The sequence below is a fragment of the Mastigoproctus giganteus genome, chromosome 6 (genome assembly GCF_048544385.1).
Source record: "Mastigoproctus giganteus isolate SK-2022 chromosome 6, ASM4854438v1, whole genome shotgun sequence".
In the NCBI taxonomy this organism is placed as follows: Eukaryota; Metazoa; Arthropoda; class Arachnida; order Uropygi; family Thelyphonidae; genus Mastigoproctus; species Mastigoproctus giganteus.
The window spans coordinates 18453955-18472675 of NC_143580.1; the positions used below are offsets into that span (position 1 = coordinate 18453955).

The window sequence follows — 18721 nt, forward strand, 5'->3', positions numbered from 1 at the left end:
TATTCTCTGAGAATATTTTTGCCAATGTTTACCAGAGTTTATCCCCATTCGTTAAAGACAAGAATGACTCAATAAATGTAGCTATCCTTTCTATTATGCCACTTGCAAAATCGTAACTTTTTGACCAATTTGCCAATTGTGGTTAGACATTGGTCACACATTATGACCTGGTCGGTAGACGTCGAACGAAATTTGATTATAGGAAGGTTGCATTTTGTTCTTCCTTTTAAATCTGATCAATTCAGCTAATAATTGAGGGTCTGTTATCCAACGTTCCAGTTTATTCCAAATATTGGATTAAAGTAGGATGTCTGGGTAGGCCAACAAAGCTCTTGCGCACCTTGGTGTTGGAACAGAAAATGGGTATTCCTTTACGATTTTGCTGGATTACAAAACGAAGTCTCCTGGATATAAAAACATCAAAATTTTATGAGACCGACGAACTAGGCCAATTGTGAAAAAGCCCATAAAATTAATTCCCGTAAAACTCGAAAGCAGCAGTAAACTATGTTATGAAAAATCGGGTTGGAAAGCTATATAGCCCACATTAGTGTCAATGGTAACGAAGTGGGTTGGTGCGAAACTCCAGCTAGATATCGTTGTAAAATGGTCGGAAATTTTTCACAAAACGAATCAATGTTGTCTTTCTGGTACCATTAATCAGTCAGCCATATTTTTGTACACCAACGAGCCATTGCCCATTAGAAATTTAAATAGTAGCTGTGGAATAAGTAAGTAGGCTCACCAATCTCCTTGAGTTAGAACGGGGTTCAAAGAGAATCAAACCATATCCTTGCAATTTGTACTCTTTCATGAATCTACTGACTTACTCTTTCATTAATTTGCTTATAAAACATTTTAAAGGAGATATTTTGTGGAATGATTATGGAAAATACATCAGTAAATTTCAGTTATTTATTTGTTTGATAGAAAACTTGATCATCATGAATAGTTGGTTCAATGACATCTCCAAGTACAATATGCTTAACGCATATATCATCGTAGACAGCTTCTTCTTTGTTACGTAAGTAGAGACCATTAAAACACATTATGAATTTGCCATCATGACTAGTTATTCTTTCAAACCCAACATTAACACACTCCTACCCGTGAACAATGTTTAAAGTTTCTCTTAATTTCTTGTATTTCATTTCAGAGGTCTTCTCACGACAGTGATGACACTTACGTACATGTCTTTCAGGAATGGTCAGTTGAATATTTTCATGTTTATTGCAAGACGATATCTGAGGTAGGATTGTTTATCCACTATCTGTAAAAGAGCATTAAAATAATTAAATTTATTCCAAATATTCCAAGTGAAATTAAGAAATCAACACAATAGACTGATCACCAACAGTCTACTCAAGTGATGCCCCAGTTTTCTTGTGGCCTACCAACTATGCTCCCATGGGCAGCACAGTTGGTAGGAACACCATCCTTCCCACACCGGGTGGAAATGACATGAGTTCGAGTCCTGTCGATGACGCGACAGGACTCGACAGGACTTGAACTGTCGATGACGCGAGGAATTTTATCCAGAAGCCAAGGAATTTAGTCCAGAACACCCCGAGTTTCCGGGTGTTTCATTCAGAAAGCAGAAAATTGACCTCAGAACACATGCAACTTACAGATAATACATATACTACATCTACACTGGGCAATATGGTCTTAGTCGTTGATGCTCCTAAATCCCAACAACAACAACAACTTGTATATTATTTTCTATGGATCCTAAAGGCATTTGAGATTATTTCCCGATATGCATCTTTCCAGAAAGAAGACATGCATCGTGAGATAAATTTAAATGCAGAAAGGAAGGTTGGATTTAATGAACTCCAACAACTATGTACAAGTTCACCGCCCAAAACCTTGCTACAGTGACTTACAAAGGGTCAATATATAATAACTTATAAAAAGCCTGCCGAATAAACCAAATGTCATCTTTGATGCCATCCTATATATTGCATTATATTTATATTCTACCGGATTCTTCATATATTTCAAGAGTTATTCATGGCGTTGGAGATACCCTCATGTCCAACCCATTCACTAACCCAAAGTCGCCAAAATATTTCACAAAATTTATCGAATTATTGGACAAAGATTTGTCCAATATTTATCTCCAATTATACATATTTATTTATCCGGTATAAAGATTTTGTTGGTGGATAGTGTTAGTTTTGAATTAAAGTTGCTGCTGGCAGTCAATATCAGATACAGTCATCAACCACAATTTATTAGGTAACTCATCGGACCAGAGGGGTAAATATTTGTATTTACATCAATGTTATTTTTAGAGTTTTACTGACCTCAAAGAATAAAGAAATTTGGTCCGTTGGCACACCTAACATAACTTACAGATAGTCAGCGTTAGAATTCTGAACTGTCCATTAAGGTTTATTAAAATTTGAACATAGAACTGAAAATAAAGTGTTTGGTATTGGTATTTTCCTTAATCTATGAGCTGAAAAGACAATTGGTGATTGTACATTTATTTTCATCTGTAAAAGTCAATTTGGAGGGTTCATTATGAATCTTAATTTTGATTTCTCTTTGTCTGTTAAATCTTTGTGCATTCATTGTCAAAGAGCATGCTTCAATGCCACTATATTTCAAATTATCCCAAACTATAATATATTTTATAGACTTCATCTGAAAGCACCAATAAAAAAAAGCAAGCCGATAAGAGTCCTTAATTCTATCTGATCAATTGGCTTTGCATCTCCATCGTTCATACTTCAAACCTCATATCTTTAATGTACATGATAGTTTTAAGTTGTTATTAAATCTATCCTACAACAGCGCACTCCCTTGTTTTCTCATCGACAACTCAGCATCCTAAGTTTCTTTACCACTCAGAGTGGAGTTCCACAGTGGGAATGCTGGCTACCTTGCAATATAACAACGATGACAGTAAACAAAAGAATCCTAGACTCGATCGAAAGAACAATACTCCTAGCAATGACCCGAGCATGTAACACTGTCAGTACGCAGGTCCTGGCAGGGGCCCTCCCTCTGGACTTGGAGATTGTAAGATGCTGCCTGCAATATCACTTGTCAGAAGGAGTTTCAACGACATTCATAAGTTTCACCACGGTACCTGCAAACGGCAAGACAGCAGAAAAGAATCGACTGGCGATTCATCTGAAAGAGGAATGGCAAAACCGTTGGACAACTTCAACTAAAGGAGAGATAACGCCAAAGTTCCTACCCAATGTCGACAAATTCTATCCGAGATCACCACCCTGGTTCCAACCAGGACTATACTCAACATATTTTCTAACGGGTCACGGACCCTTCAACGACAAACTTGTAGCATTCTGACTGCTTGAAGACCCACAATGCTCATGTGGGGAAAGAGTGACATGGCACCACCTGATGCACCAATGCCCAAATTAATTACGAGTACCTGCGCCAGAACCTCATCACGCAGCTTGCTTATATACCTCAGGACCGGGAAAACCACCTCCTGGACTCCTGTGAGGAGTACAAGATCTTCACAAAGTATGCGCAAGACCTCTTCACGAGAAGAAGAGCTGCAGCAGTAACAAGAAATAGACAACAATGAAAAGAAAACCCAATGTCGTATCCCAAGAAAGTGGACCTATAATAATAGCGGACATGACACCTCCTGAATGTGACCGACAACACGGATGAGACCAAGCACAAGAACGAGACCATCGCCTGAAGTATGACATTAGACCTGACGTGAGAACCACAATATTCAGACCAACTACCAACATAGGACAATGAACTTTGTTGACAACGCGCCAACGTGCTATCCGAAACAGGCCCTAGCCTAGCTAGCTTTAATTCACACTCCCTGGCAAGGAGGGAGAGAAAACTATCTGTCTCCCCCCTCCCTGCTGCTCCTTTTTTCTCCTGATGAGGCATGGGCATGCTTCACTGACCACTTGGAAATTTTCTCTGTCGTCCCCATAATTCTGTCTTTTCCCCCAGCCTTCAGTCTCCACTCCTTACTCTATCTATATATCAGCGTACGTCCCACATGTCTAAATTTAATCACTCAAAACTGGACCGCGATCGACGATATTTGGCTTTTCAATTCTAGCGTTTCTCCTTTTTTTTTACATAGGTTCTAGCCACTGAAATCTTAGGAAACTAGGTGGCAGGCCTGCCAGAGTAAACTACAGAGCTACTGGGCACCTGGTCTGCCTCCACGAGGCCAAGTGTGGGCAACGTTGGGTCCCATTAGGGGCCCAGCGACTAAATGGCCAGAAGGACAACGGTAAACAACATTACACATAAACATGATCCATACACTTTTAAATCTCTGGCCTTTACAGTTAACTGTTACATCCACAATGAAAGCAACGCGGAAAACCTTGGTGCCGTTTGACACTAAATACACTTTACCCTGCAATACCACTTTTCTTTCATGCAGAGAACCTCAATGTGTTTATTGATTCTAGCGACCACGAACTGATAGAATTATTCACCGAGATTGTTATTCAATGAGCACACTTATTGTAAATAAAATCACTGGATTAAAAAATAATCCGTGGTCCACTGGTTTGTTTGAAGTCCATTAGAAACTACACTCACTGGCCAACACCTTTATTCAATAATAAAAAAAGGCCACTTTTTGCCCGGATTACAGTCCGTACACGTCGTGGCATGGATTCTATTGCAAGTTTCTGAGGAAGTCTAGTTTCATATTTCACCATTCTTCAATCATCAGGATATTCGTCAGCTATTGTAATGTGGCCGGTAGAGAACTGCGAAGCCGATCTGCCCTTACAAACGTTTCATAAACTCGTTATCTTTTTCCACTGTTCCACAGAACTTTTATGGGCTTTTTTCCTGAGTTAATCGGTGTTTTTTCTCCCGGAAACAAGGATTTTCGTTCAGAAAACAGAAAATCGACCACAGAACAAATGCAATTTACAGACAGTATATGGGGAGCATTATGACCTTAGCGGCTGATGTCCCTGCAATCCATTTACTCCTACTCCTATTTGCTGCATACCAGACATTCTATTCTGACGCACAATTCTCTTTCAATTACTGCTGTCTAATTCTTGGAGTATACCGACTTTCTGTAGCATTTATTCCTTTTAGAGCCGCATTCTCCATTCATCATCCACTCATTGTATACTTTTGAGATGGCTGTTTTCGACACACCAGCGATTTCCTTAGTATTCGCAGTTACGAAATGTGCTAAAACAATAACACCACTGCGAAAATCTTTCTTCTCCATGATCCGATTGCTTAAGAAGCTCTAGGAAAGCGTACAGTATTGAAATGGCTAAATCGCATACTAACCGGGTCCTGCTTCAGGACTACTGAAGTACTTCAGTACTTCAGTAGTCCTGAAGTACTGAACTACTGAAGTACTTCAGTACTACTGAACCAAAGTAACAATGTGGAACTCCTACAGGAGTTGACATAGTTCCATCTCAGGATTCTTGCAACGTTTCTGAAGTGGTTTAATAAAGTTTTTGTTAAGAACAAAGAATTAATAAAGATATTAATTCCCTGTTGAAAACCAAACTTTATTGGAGTAAATATACCAAACAGGGTACATAGCTTAAGGGTGTTTTTCATAACGTGGCTGAGTTAGTCAATCTCAGGAGACGGTAGCATGGTTTTTCTCTATGAAACTTGGGTTTTTAGCTTTCGTTCTAGATGAAAAACTTTCATTTTATACTTAGCAAATTTTCTACGAATAAACTCTCTGGAAGGACAATTTCTTAGAATCTCAGGAGTAGCTGATTTATTGTGAGATATTCGTTATTATAATATTCTGATGCCACTGAATCCTTATCTTTCTAAAAACAAGGATTCAGTGGCACCTGAAACAGTCAAAACCTCCCAGAGAGCAAATAATGTGGGACAGGGTAGAAATCTTCTTCATTTATGGACAGACTCGAGTTTCTGATGCAGGTACGTTGCAACCCTTTGATATGATAATACATCAGTGTGAAATACAAAATGGATGGAATGAAGCATGTCCAGAGCAGGTGATCAGATAATCTGATCACCTGCTCTGGGTAATTGGTAATCTCTATTTGGGTAATCCCTAATAGATGTTATCGACAAAGATGTAGGGATAATGTTTCCGGGAGTAAAAACCATGGTTCTTCTCTCCCGCGACCGACTAACTAACTACGTTGTGAAAAAAGACCTATAAAATTTCCTCACGTCATCGACGGGACTCGACCTCAAGTCTTTTCCACCCAGTGTGGAGAGGACGGCGATGATACCAACTGTGCTACTACGAGGGCGTGAAAAAAAGCCCATAAAAATTGGTGATGAAAAAAGATTTTGGTTTTGTTTAGTTTTCATGGACTGTCACAGCACTAAGGATCGGTGCATCCTCTTGGTGCTCTGATAGCCATGATATAATTTGTTTCACATGTCAATTTGCTATGAAGGATTGATGCATTGGAATACATCTATTCTTAACAGACTGACTCCTGCACTAATGTTTACAACTGGGATGGTGTTCTTCATTCCGTGGATGTCAAGCGGTCCTCACTGGAAATACGTGGTTGAAGAGGATTTGCAAGCCTGTTACAGGAACTGGTGGATGAACTTATTGTTTTATAGCAACTGGCTGAAGAGGGTCGATATTGTAAGTTAAAATGTCAAATGTACTCTCTCTGTCAGTAAATAATATACAGCATGATTCATTTATTGTTAAGATTTTATAAAACGTTGCCTGTTTCCTTTTCTTTTTAGTGTATGCATCACACTTGGTACCTAAGTGCAGATTTCCAAATCCATGTCCTGTCCTTGATGGTTCTAATCCCTCTCTACAGGTAAGTCTTTTTAGAAACAGTAACAGCAATTTTAACAGATGTTTTTTCATCGTGACAATGTTTGAAATGGGACAGTAAATTGATGTTGACTGGTCACAGCATGTGTTCAGACTGGTTCGGAGGAGAGAGGCGGAATTGCAGAAGCCAATTCAGAAGCACAGTGCCCATGGAAGTATTTATAGAGAAGGCTTGTAACAGGAACAGAACGTCTATGAGACAGACAGTGGAGAGAATTTGTAAGAGATGGGTCATTAACTAACCCAACTGCTCTATTTTTGAATGGTGTCTAGCAGCCTAAGAGAGATTATGGAGACACCAAGATGCAGGAATTAAAAACCCCAGGAGGCTACAATACAAGAGAGAAGAAAAGTAGGACGCTAGCAAGTCGGCTTACTCTTTAGCTGAGGAGGCAATAGAACCATCAAGTTTTCAAAGAAGTGGGAGTAAATGGGACAAGATTGCGGCCAATAGCTCAGTCTAGAGACTGGAATGATTGACTCCATTCAAACAAGAAGCAGGTAAGTTTCTACTCATGCCTTGGTCAAAATCTAGTTTGGACTGATTAATAACAAATGTTGCGAGCTTTGTAATTCGAACTTTGGTGTGGGTAGAAAATGAACTTGGAGATTGAATGCAAACGAATGGCGATATGTAACATTCTTATCCTTAACAGCTTTAGCACATTTATTGGAAAACCAAAGTTAGATGAAGGACGTGATTTTAAGTTGGAGTGTAGAATAAAGGAATTCATCCTTACAGGAATGATTTCACTTTCTGATGGGATTTCAGAAGATTTAAAGCAGTAATAGGACCAAGGAAGAAAAGAATAGAAAATTTAATGCAAAAAAAAAAAAAAAAAAGAGAGATGGCTATGAGAGAAAGGCTCCATTGGAAAAGAGACCATCGCCAAGTTGTTATCTGAAATGCTTAGAGGACCATTTAACTCGACCGTGTACTTGGAAGGGTTTTTCGTGAGAAAAAGCTCAAGAGTGTTAGCTGTATGGTTACGATTGTCTGTCGTTCTTGTAGGTAAGTCAACAATCTGAGCAAGGTCATTAGTAACTGAAAAATCCTCTGCATCTCCATCAGCTGGAACCGTGTGACTAGAAAACAGAAGTGGACTGGAGTAAGTAGTTAAAAAAAGGAAGTCAATGAGTTCTAAGTGATTAGTGGAATTAGAAGATTCTAAGTGATTAGTGGAATTAGAGGATCGATAGAGGCAAAAGATGAATTTGACAGAATGTGGTTGAGAGATTTTAAGCAGAGAAGATCGAAAAGAGCAGATTCCAAATTACTAAGTCTCTGACAGGGTAATTAGAGTGCACATATGCACAAGTACCACCTTTGAAACGAAAGGAATCGTACAGCGAATAATGAGGACAACTGAGATGAGCAGTAGTTGAATTTGGTGAGGGGTAGCTTGATTGGGACTCTATCAGAAAAACTAAGTTGAAATGGCAGTTATTGACGTTGGAACTGAGATCATGTTTGTTTTGGAAAATGAATGAAGAGGTGTTTATGAGGCATAGATCTTTTTGGGCGGGACTTGTATGAAGTAATGAAATTTTTGGATATGGCGTACACAGTAAGAAAATACCGAGTTCCATTACTTAACGTGGCTTCGACAATGACCCCGTATTTACACACACACACACACACACACACACACACACACACACACACACACACACACACACACACACACACACACACACACACACACACTATCTGATCCGAATACCTCCTACAGAGTTACCAACACGTTCACTCCAGTGGGCGATCTAATGGACTCAAGAGCTGTATCCTCGAAATGCAAGAAAACTTAGATCTCTTTGATAATATGATATGCTTTGATAATATGAATTGATAATATGCAAATATTTCTTTCAGGAAACCCTTGGTAGGAATTATAATTGCAATTCTTCTGAGTCTGGGAGGAGGCGTAGCTGTTGGAATAATTACTTACTTGAATAACTATCAACCGATCCAAACAATCTCGATTCCAAGCTATGAGTAAGTATGCTTCTTTTCAGAAATCACTAACTATTTCGACACTAACGAATTTTAAAGATAATAAGTGAGGAAAGCAAGTTATTCTTTAGTTTCGCAATTTATTGAACCTTGAAATTCATACTGAGTAGCCACATCAATAGGCACACCTATCTTTTTTATGATTGGAGTACTCTTTCGGTAGCAGCATATCCGTACCAGATATTGCGAGAATGGGCAAGACCAAAGATTTAAGTGAATCCAAAGATGGCATAATAGTTGGCGCAAGATGTGCCGGTATGAGTGCCTCGGAAACGCCACTCTGCTGTATGCAGTACACTCTAGACAAAAGTGCCAACCAAAGACAGGCCTTTGAGAAGGCCTGTCTTTGGTTGATTGATTTAAATCAAACAGAAGTGTATACTGTATGTATATAGACTGCCCTACCATTATCCTGCCTTGTGATGAATCGGATGTCATAACTGGCCACCGAACCGAGTTCCATTCCTGCCAGCAAAAACAAGAGGATAAATTGAACAACGTTGCCTGATCTGATGAATCCAGGTTCCTGTTGTTCCACGCTGATGGAGAATGAATCCATGGATCCATCTAGGTATGAAAAGTCATCATGCTAGGAGTAACAGTGGTCGGCAGAGTGGCATTCACTCGGTCCTCTTGATATCAGTGGATCAACATTCCGATATGATAAGCTATCTGGAGAGAGTTTCTGATCCTTCTTAACTACAGTGTATTCATCTGCGAGGGAGTTCTTCCTAATAGATAATGCGCCGTGTTACAAGGCCACGATTGCGATTGAGAGTGAATTCAGGCTACTGCGGTAGCCTCCCTACTCACCACATCTCAATTTAACTGAGCACCTGTGGGAAGCAACTGAGTCAACACGAATCAACATCCCTGTGGCACTCTTTCAGCACTTCGTTGCGTCTATGTCAAGATCAAGCAAGGCTGTTTTGAGGCCTAAACGGTGACGGACCTATCGGTTAGATGTACCTAATAAAGTGGCCACTCATTGTATGCGCCATAACGAATGACTTAAACCAAACAGAAGTGTATACTGTATGTATATACATTGCCCTACCATTAATATCCGAACACCTACCTTTAGACAAAAAAAGCTTTTATTGTGTCATTTAATATTTTCTGTTGAATCTTTTGCTTTTATAACAGCCTTCAATCTCAGCGGCATACCCTCAACAAGCTATAAATGTCAGGTGATATGTTCCACCACTCGGCCTTTGACGCAGCAACCAGTCTTGTTCTTTGGGCGATCTCGACGTGCACGTACCCGACGGTCCAATATATCCCAAAGATGCTCCATAGGGTTCAGATCAGCACTCTGGGTTGGCCAATCCAACTTTTCCATTCCCATATCCTCAAACCACTCTGTTACGACTCGAGCAGTATGGCATGCCGCGTTATCTTGCTGATACAGGCATGGGCCGTCCACGAAGTACTACTATAATGCTGGAACGTCCTGATATTGCACAACATTCATGATATTTTCGATAACGTCTAATGGGTCGGTTCAAGCCAAACTATGAAAGGAGTCCCATCCCATGACACTGCGTCCACCAAACTTCATTGTTGGGAGGATACAATCAGGATGGAACTGTTTCCCTGTCATTCATCACACCCAGGAATAGCCATCAGGTTGGTTGTAGAGTGCGAACCTCAACTCGTCTATCAACCATCAGGTTGGTTGTAGAGTGAGAACCTCAACTCGTCTATCACAGGACTGGTTTTCACTGCTCTACAGTCCAGGATTCGCGCTCCTTACACCATGTTAATCGGCATCTAGCATTTGTTGAGGCGATGAATTCTGTTGAACTGTTCAGGTAATCCTGTTGAACGTGTTATCTTGCATGCCCACATTTGCAATTGTCTGTTCAAATCCCAGTGTGCGTATTTATATCAGGTTCTATGAGTGTTGCATATGTAGGACCTGTTCCCCATCCTTGGAGGGGTATCCGGATATTAATGGTAGGGTAGTACAGCAACTCTTTAAAATATCATCCAGTTGTCATCCTGGAATACAGGAATATTGAAATCATGATTGTCCTCCTTCAAAGTTTCAGTAAAAGGCACACCTGATCATCCAGAATATTTGTATATCCAGTCTGATTCATTCTGGTTATTATTTCAAGCACAGGGTGTGACGAAAACAAAAACTCATATTAGGACTACCTGAGAACCACCCCGTTTCCTCAGATGTGTTATGTTTGTAAATCACATGTTTCCTTTGGTCTGTTTGCATGTTTTGCCGGACGAAAATCCTGAGCTACCTTGCTATCATCTCCTGGAACCAATTAACTGATCCACGGAGTGAAAAAACGCCCATAAAAGTTATGGGCTTTTTTCCCACTCCGTGGCAAAAAAGCCCATACCTTTTCGAATCCCAGGCCTTTTCCTTTTCATCAACAGTACGGGAATTATAACCACTGTGCTACTCGCAAAAACCTGATTCGAAAGAAAGTCCATAGAAATAAGATAGTTATGGAGATAACAGCATTCAGAACAACATTTCATAATCACCATTATTACCATGATCACGATCATCATCACCATCATTTTCATACCATGAATATTTCTTGATCACACCAGGATTACCATCATCTTCATAGTCAGCCATCATCTTCATACCATGAAGGTCGCTTTCATCATCGTAACATGATCACCACCATCTTCATTGTCACCCATCCTTTCCGTGATCACACATTTGCTAGCAAGCCATTGGCCACTAATGATCATCGCAGCATGTTCTCCTGCTGAGTATGAAAGACTTTTCATTATAGCAACAACAGAAAGTGATGTAGGGTAATGAATCGCGCTGCACATTCCAGGAACAGATGGACCCACCTGGTTGTGGTGTATGCCTAAATAATGTCCGTTATTTTAACAACTCGAATAATATATTTCACTAGCTGGGTGGTGATGGATGGTGATGTTATTAAGTGTGACGTATGAGCCTGGTTCTACATGTGCTTCCACTGATTATCAGTGATGAATCCATGAAAGGGATTCATCACTGATATGGAAATTCTTTTGAAAGAAGTGACATTTGTATCTGCTTGAGAAGATATTGTACCTATCATTTCCAGGGCAGAGCCTACCACACATCGTAATCCAAGTGAACGTCCTTGGATGTTTTGGAACAACAAATTGGAACCAGAAGAAAACGCCCTTGTTAACCCACAGAACGTATTTGCAAACTTAAGGGGATGAATGGGCTAAGATTCAAATTTCCACAACAAATATTGGTAAAAAAAGTTGTTTTCCAGATGATTACTAGTGTGCTTTAAGTCCATGGAGAAAAGTCTCGGTGGTTTTGGATATGGTGAAAAGAGGAGTCCATGCGGTACCCCTCTTGAGGAGGGTGAAGTGGGTGTCATGCACCTGGGCACCAGATTGAAGAGGATTTCAAATTCCAACAACGGTGAGCGTCTCAAACCATGCAAGGGAAATCCTCCTTACTGTATGCACTCTGGATTGACCCTGAGTCCAAGCTTTTGATTCAATATTACGAATATTTCCAACATTTCAAAAAGGATGGGCAATCATGGCTACTATGTTTAAATTTGGAGATTGTTCAATTGTGCACTAAGCTATTGTAGATTATTATAGAATTTGATTTGGATTTACCAAATCCTTGAGAGAAAAGTAAGTTTATTGAAAGTAATTTCCTCCATTTGTTTTCAGGTATTATTACGAAATGCTTGAAGTGGTATATTTTAAGACTTATGTCCATCTGGGTCCTTATTTTATGGGAACACTGCTGGGCTACTTTATCGTGAAGAATAATAATATCAGGATAAAATTGGTAAGGGTATTAAATATTTATTATTTTATTTAAATTGCAAATACCAACTACAAATGCTACTAACTAAATTCGAAATATGAGGTACATTCAAAAAGTTCCTAGAATTCTACTTTAAAAGTTTATTGAGTGCACATTTGGGATTACTACCCTAATCACTTTCAAAGCACTTGCCCCATCGGTCTTCCCAGGCTCATCCATTTTTGAGGTAGATTCGCTTCATATTTTCAGATAAACGTGTCAAGACTTCAACGTAGTACCCAGTAGTAATTCTTCTTCCCTAGTTTCAAATTCGTGGTGCACATCATCCAAAAGAAACGACCAGGACTTTGACGTTGGATTTTGTTGCACGAGACTTCTTGGGTAGTGAGGACATTTTTGTGTCCCATTCGGATGATTCCACTTTGGTTTCGGAGTCGTAGGTGAACACCAACTGCCATCTCCAGTGACAACTTCTTAGGAAGCTAGGATCCTTCATAGATTTTTCGAACAAATCATATGTGATGGAACTCCTGATGTCCATTTGATTGTCCGACAGCAAATGGAACGAACATTTTTATTTTGGTGTTCAAATTGCGACATTCTGCAATCAATCTGACACACGAGTGAAGTGGTCGAGCCAGTTCCCACTTGGCATGCATGTGCATCAAGGTCAACGTCAATGCCCCAAGGAACCTTACAGGTGTAGCGCAGACCATTTAAATACCGGCGTGCGATTCCGGAAACGGTTTGAATGTACTTCGTATAATGTACATTACATTGTATTCCAGTAAAATGAAATATGATCAATTGGTGGAGAGGACCTAATCATACACCTTTTATATAAAGGAGTTTATAAAGTCATTGATCAAATTAAAAAATGAATAATTAAAATGTCTAACTTTGAATATATTTTTTTCGAACAAGATATGGAAGCACATGGCGCTATCATATCTAGAATTTACCAATGCCTCATTGGAGACTATAAAGATCCATAAAGACAATGCATACTTGTTTATCGTGGCCATCTCGCTAATCACCAAGGGACCTTTCAACAAGACCATGGGTCATAGTGCTTCAACAGCGTTGGACTAGTTCCAGAGCACATTCAGGCAAGTTCTTCACCTTTCCACCGCTACCACGTGAATCGAACATGTGTGTTGGGACATTACGGACCGGATCTTTTTAGCTCTTGGATCCGGTACTATCAAATACCCAGAAACTCTCGGGTGCAAGGCGGTTGGCATGGAATGCCATACCTTTGGACAACCTCCAGCACCTTCATGAGTCTATGCAGCCACGCACCTAGAAAGCACTGCACGCTAAAGGTGGCACAACCAGATACTAAATATGTGTTCCTCATGTGAAACTCAATGCATCTGGAGAGTAATTGATCATAAAATTCCTAGAAAGAAAACTGGGAGGCAGGTGGGCACTCTACACTTTTAATTTGAGTTTGATTTCTGTTGAAAACCGATGGATTTCTGCTCCTTTTCAACCGACGCAGCAGTCAGCCGATCTGAGGTTGGGTTGAAGGATTTTATCAGTGAGATAGTCCCATTTTTCATGCACAAGGCAAATCGGCCCTTCTCAAACCTTTCGTATGAGGATACGTACACGGATAAGAGAGGCCAACTCAGATGCCAAATTAGGCCAGCTCAATATCTCTAATTGATATTTCAAATAAAAAAACGTATTGTAGTCATTTGAAAATTGAACCATTTATTCCTATAATCCATCTTAACATTATCACCAACTCAATCTTTCAATCAATATTTATTGAAATTTATTGAAACCTTGCATATCTTCTAGGTCACCCAGATTCTCGGTTCCTGCCTTGCTGTGACAGTCGCTTTCTGTGTGTTGTATGGACCATATGAAGCGATAAGAGGTAACACCCAATCCCCTCTCTTGAGTGCATTTTATGCAGCTGCTCATCGAATGGCTTGGTGCGCAGGTCTGGCTTGGGTAACGCTGCTTTGTGTGGCAAATCAGGCAGGTATGTCATTATGACCAAATCTACCTAGTTGAGTATCATAAATAAACCAGAAACCTTGGATATGGGTTAATGGTTGGCAATGCCATAAATGCTTACTAACGTGACTCAAAAAGATCAATTTTAACTGACTTGGTCATCTTGCGGTACTCCTAAAGTTGGCAGGGAAATGAACGCGTTAAATTTACAAGGGGTGGACAAAATAATGGAAATATCATAAGATTTATCATAAGATTAATATGGTGTTGGGCCACCCTTTCCTTTTAAAATAGATTGTATTCGTGGAATAGATTCAAATAAATCTTGAACTGTCTTAAGAGGAATATCGGATCATTCTTCTTAGAGCCACATATCAAGATCTTTGCGTGATGAAGGTAAAGGAAATCTGCTTCTCACTCTCCTCTCCAAATATGCCCACTGTGGCTCAAAAGCGCTGCTTAGCCTCAGTTTCATTCTCCCAAATTGGACACATCTGGATTCGTGTTTTGGAGCATTATCGTGTTGAATTATCTTATCGTTTGCGAGAAAGAATATTTGCACCATGGGAAGACACTGGTCACTAAGAATCAAAGTAATCAATGGCTGTAACTCCCCCATTCAGTCTGATGACAGGATCTAAAGAATAGCAAGATATTGCTGCCCAAAACATTGTTGATTTTCCTCCATTTTGATTTTCTGTGATTAATTGTGCATTCTCAACTTTCGTAATGTACTTTATTATTCATTCCCAGATTTTAATAACAATTGAAATATAACGTATATCATGTTTCTTCCGTGATTAATATATTATGCAGATACTAATAATTCATGAATAATAATATATTTAGTAAACTGATAACAAAAAATTTGTGTACGTAAAGAACAAAAATAATAATTGCTGGATTTCTATTTGTCATTATATGTGGATGGAAATGATGAAGACATCAGACACTTTGTATACATCCGAGGTGAGGGAATAAAGTTCTCGGAATAGTGTAATAAAAATACAAAGTGAATGAGCTCAAAAGTGGTTTTGGTTTAATTCAAATGATTGTGAAGTCCACTGCATGCTCTTTGGGTCGTACTGAAAGACCAACACATCTCCAGTGACAATACAGTGGAAGAAATTTGGTTTATTTTGACCAATCTGGATGAAGATTGATGGAAAAGTCTTCGAATGATGACACATCCGTGAGGTTGTGCTGCACAAACTTTGCACACGTACACACCATCCTTTTCTCTAAATCTTGATGCAGAATTTGAAGAATAGCCTACTTATTCACATCCAACTCATTGGCCATCATTCTAAGGATAAAAGGACGATCTCTTTCCACAATTTTCGGAAGTTTTGAATTGAGAATCCGTCTCTCAGCGTAGTGGACAATCTCTGTGCCATCATCTGTTGGAGAAAGTTTGAACTACAACATACCACTTCCGTTTATTTTCTAACTAATCGAACATGACCCAAACAGCATTCCGGACACATTATTGCCACACCTCGTATATGCAATCGCACGAGAGCTAAAAATGGGCCCCAAAGTAGATTTGAAATGTTCTTCAAATCTCCTTTGGGAAAATCTACTTTAGAAATCTCCAAATAATATAATTCCATAACAAAGTGATTTTATAACTTTTCTGTTTGAATAATTCACATGGTGAGCGTTAGATTAACAATTATTAATCGAATCTAATGCGATGGTATGATTAGGATGTTTCTACACTGTTGACAAGGGTTGGTTCGAACCTTTTGTAAAGGGGCGAAAGTTTATGGGCTTGTTTTGAGCAACGTTTTAAAGAATCGGTGTCTTCCCAAAACCGGGTGGAAAAGACCTGAGTTCGAGTCCCGTCGATGGGATGAGGAATTTTTTATTGGCCTTTTTCATAACGTGGCTGAGTTAGTTGGTCTCAGGCGAGGGTAGCATGGTTTTTTCTCACGGAAAGTCGAGTTTTTCGTCCAGAAAATCGACCAGAGAACACACGCAATTTACAGACAGTATACACGGAGCAACATGGCCTTAGTTGCCGATGCTCCTAAAAACTCACCACAACCAACAACAACATGGAACTGGATGTATTTCTTTCATTCTTCGTCACTAATATGGATAACCTTCGAAATATCAATGTGGAGAGAGTGATGTCATACTCGTCCTTTTGGGGAATTTGAGGGAATATGGATTGTGTTCAGCTGGGAGTTGCTTTATGAAGTACGATTTGGATCCTGGACACAGCTGGTTTCTTTGTGAATGTACCAAAGCTCAACTCTTTGGTTTCTCTTTTCAGCTATAAATAACCAAGAATTGTCATCCAGTACGTCAATGAGACAATCAGTTCTATGAAGAAATTAAGAAAGAAAGAACTAGTTTATAAAGAAAGAAAGAAGTATTTTGTAAAGATAAAAAAAAGAACAATATTATAAAGAGAAGAAGAAGAAGTGTTTAATAGAAGAAGAAGAAGAAGAAGAAGAAGATGGACCAGTTAGTAAAGATTACAAACTCATCACACGCAAGTGAATTATTCAAACAGAACCGAACTCATTTTATTATAAAAATCTTTCCTTTCATTTTTATCAATTTTTTTTCTTTCTTTTTCTCCACAGGAGTCATTTCAAAACTGCTCTCCGTACACGCCTTCGCCGTGCTAAGCCGACTCACCTTTTTCGCTTATCTCGTGCACGGGCCGGTCATCTGGGTCCGCTACGGCCTCATTAAGGAGAAGTTCGTGTTCAGCGATTATAACATGGTAGGTGCTAACATTCATTAGTGCAATATTCACGCCACGCGGACAACTGCCCTTACACACACACACACATGCCCCCAAAAGAACTTGCTCACCATACACGCACCCAATCACCAAAATAATTCATATCTTGTGTAGTACAGTTCATATTACCATCGTCCTTCCCACACGGGTGGATCAGACTTGAGATTCAATCCATGGAACACGGCTTTATTATCAGGGTCTTTGTCCTTTTGTCTTATCTGTTCAAGATGTCATCTAAACCTAAGACCAAGTTAAAGTAGATCAAAGCAATAACACCCAACCAAACATATCTTTGAAAACGTTTGCAAGAACTAGACTATGAAAGAATACCACAACACGTGTACTGTCAGTCAGCGCTACAGTTACTGCAGACCAAACAGAAAAATGACCGCTTTCCCACTCTTACAAAACCGGACTCATTGATTTTTATGCTTAAACTAACTCAAAGATTCGCTTCAAGGTTGTCATATTCTTCCTGGATAGCCTGTATAAAAGTCCGAAATGTAGGACCACCTACATAAAAGTCCAAAAAACCCAGCATGGTTTTTCCCTGGAAACTCAGGTTTTTCATCCAGCACACATAAAACGAGTCAATTCAGGAAGGTCGATTTTAGTGCAATGAATATCTAATATTTATCTGAAGACAGTTTTAAAAGTTCCTCTGATAACAGTCAAGTAATAACAAAACTAATACTTTCTTTCTTTTCAGATGTACGAATTCATTAGTCATACGGTTGTAAGCTTCATTGTAGCATTTATTTGTTACATGCTTGTAGAAGCCCCCTTTGCAAACCTTGAGAGGTTGGCTTTCTTCGGAAGAAACCCAATAGACAAAATAACAAAAGGGAAGATAAAAGAGTTGGAGAAGCCAGAAGAAATCGCCATCCCTCCCCTGGGAATCTTCAAGGAAGGTAACGGAGTAGAATCACATCCGAAAACACCCCAGTTTAGAACGTGATGTTTGCCAGAAGTAATGTCAGATACAATGCGAGTTATGTACAGGGTAAGCACAAAATAACTTCCCATTATACTCTAATGAGCCAAAATATTAAGACCACCTACATAATAGCGTTTTGGGGACCTTTCGCTGTGATAACTGCTTTTACTATTAGGGGCATTGGCTCCACGAGACCGCGGAAGGCTTCCTCAGGTGTCCTGGACCACCTGGACAGAAGGATATCCTGCAGTTAGGCAACGGAGCGAAAGCCTGGCATTGAAATTACGAATATTTAGTTCCACCGCTTTCCACAAATTTTAGATGGGTTTGATGTGGAGATGGGAATTTGACTGCTAGTTGAGCACATGAAATGCTTGGACATGATGATCAAACCATTCCTGCACAATGTGGGCCTTGTGATATGGGCACTGCCTTGTTGAAAGAGTCTAGTGGCATCTCGA

At 39.6% G+C, this 18721-nt stretch overlaps 1 protein-coding gene across 1 annotated transcript in view; it reads left to right on the top strand.

Annotated features, from left to right (window-relative positions):
• The window catches only part of LOC150084023 (uncharacterized), a 53813-nt gene extending 35380 nt beyond the window's left edge, over nucleotides 1-18433 (top strand). Inside the window, exons 15-23 of the mRNA XM_090375744.1 lie at nucleotides 931-1024; nucleotides 1157-1249; nucleotides 6433-6598; nucleotides 6706-6785; nucleotides 8676-8798; nucleotides 12492-12612; nucleotides 14401-14587; nucleotides 17160-17302; nucleotides 18033-18433. Of these exons, the coding sequence (XP_090231870.1) occupies nucleotides 931-1024; nucleotides 1157-1249; nucleotides 6433-6598; nucleotides 6706-6785; nucleotides 8676-8798; nucleotides 12492-12612; nucleotides 14401-14587; nucleotides 17160-17302; nucleotides 18033-18281 (1256 nt within the window). The 3' untranslated portion in view covers nucleotides 18282-18433. The remainder of the gene's footprint in view (nucleotides 1-930; nucleotides 1025-1156; nucleotides 1250-6432; nucleotides 6599-6705; nucleotides 6786-8675; nucleotides 8799-12491; nucleotides 12613-14400; nucleotides 14588-17159; nucleotides 17303-18032) is intronic.
• Nucleotides 18434-18721: the final 288 nt, after the last annotated feature.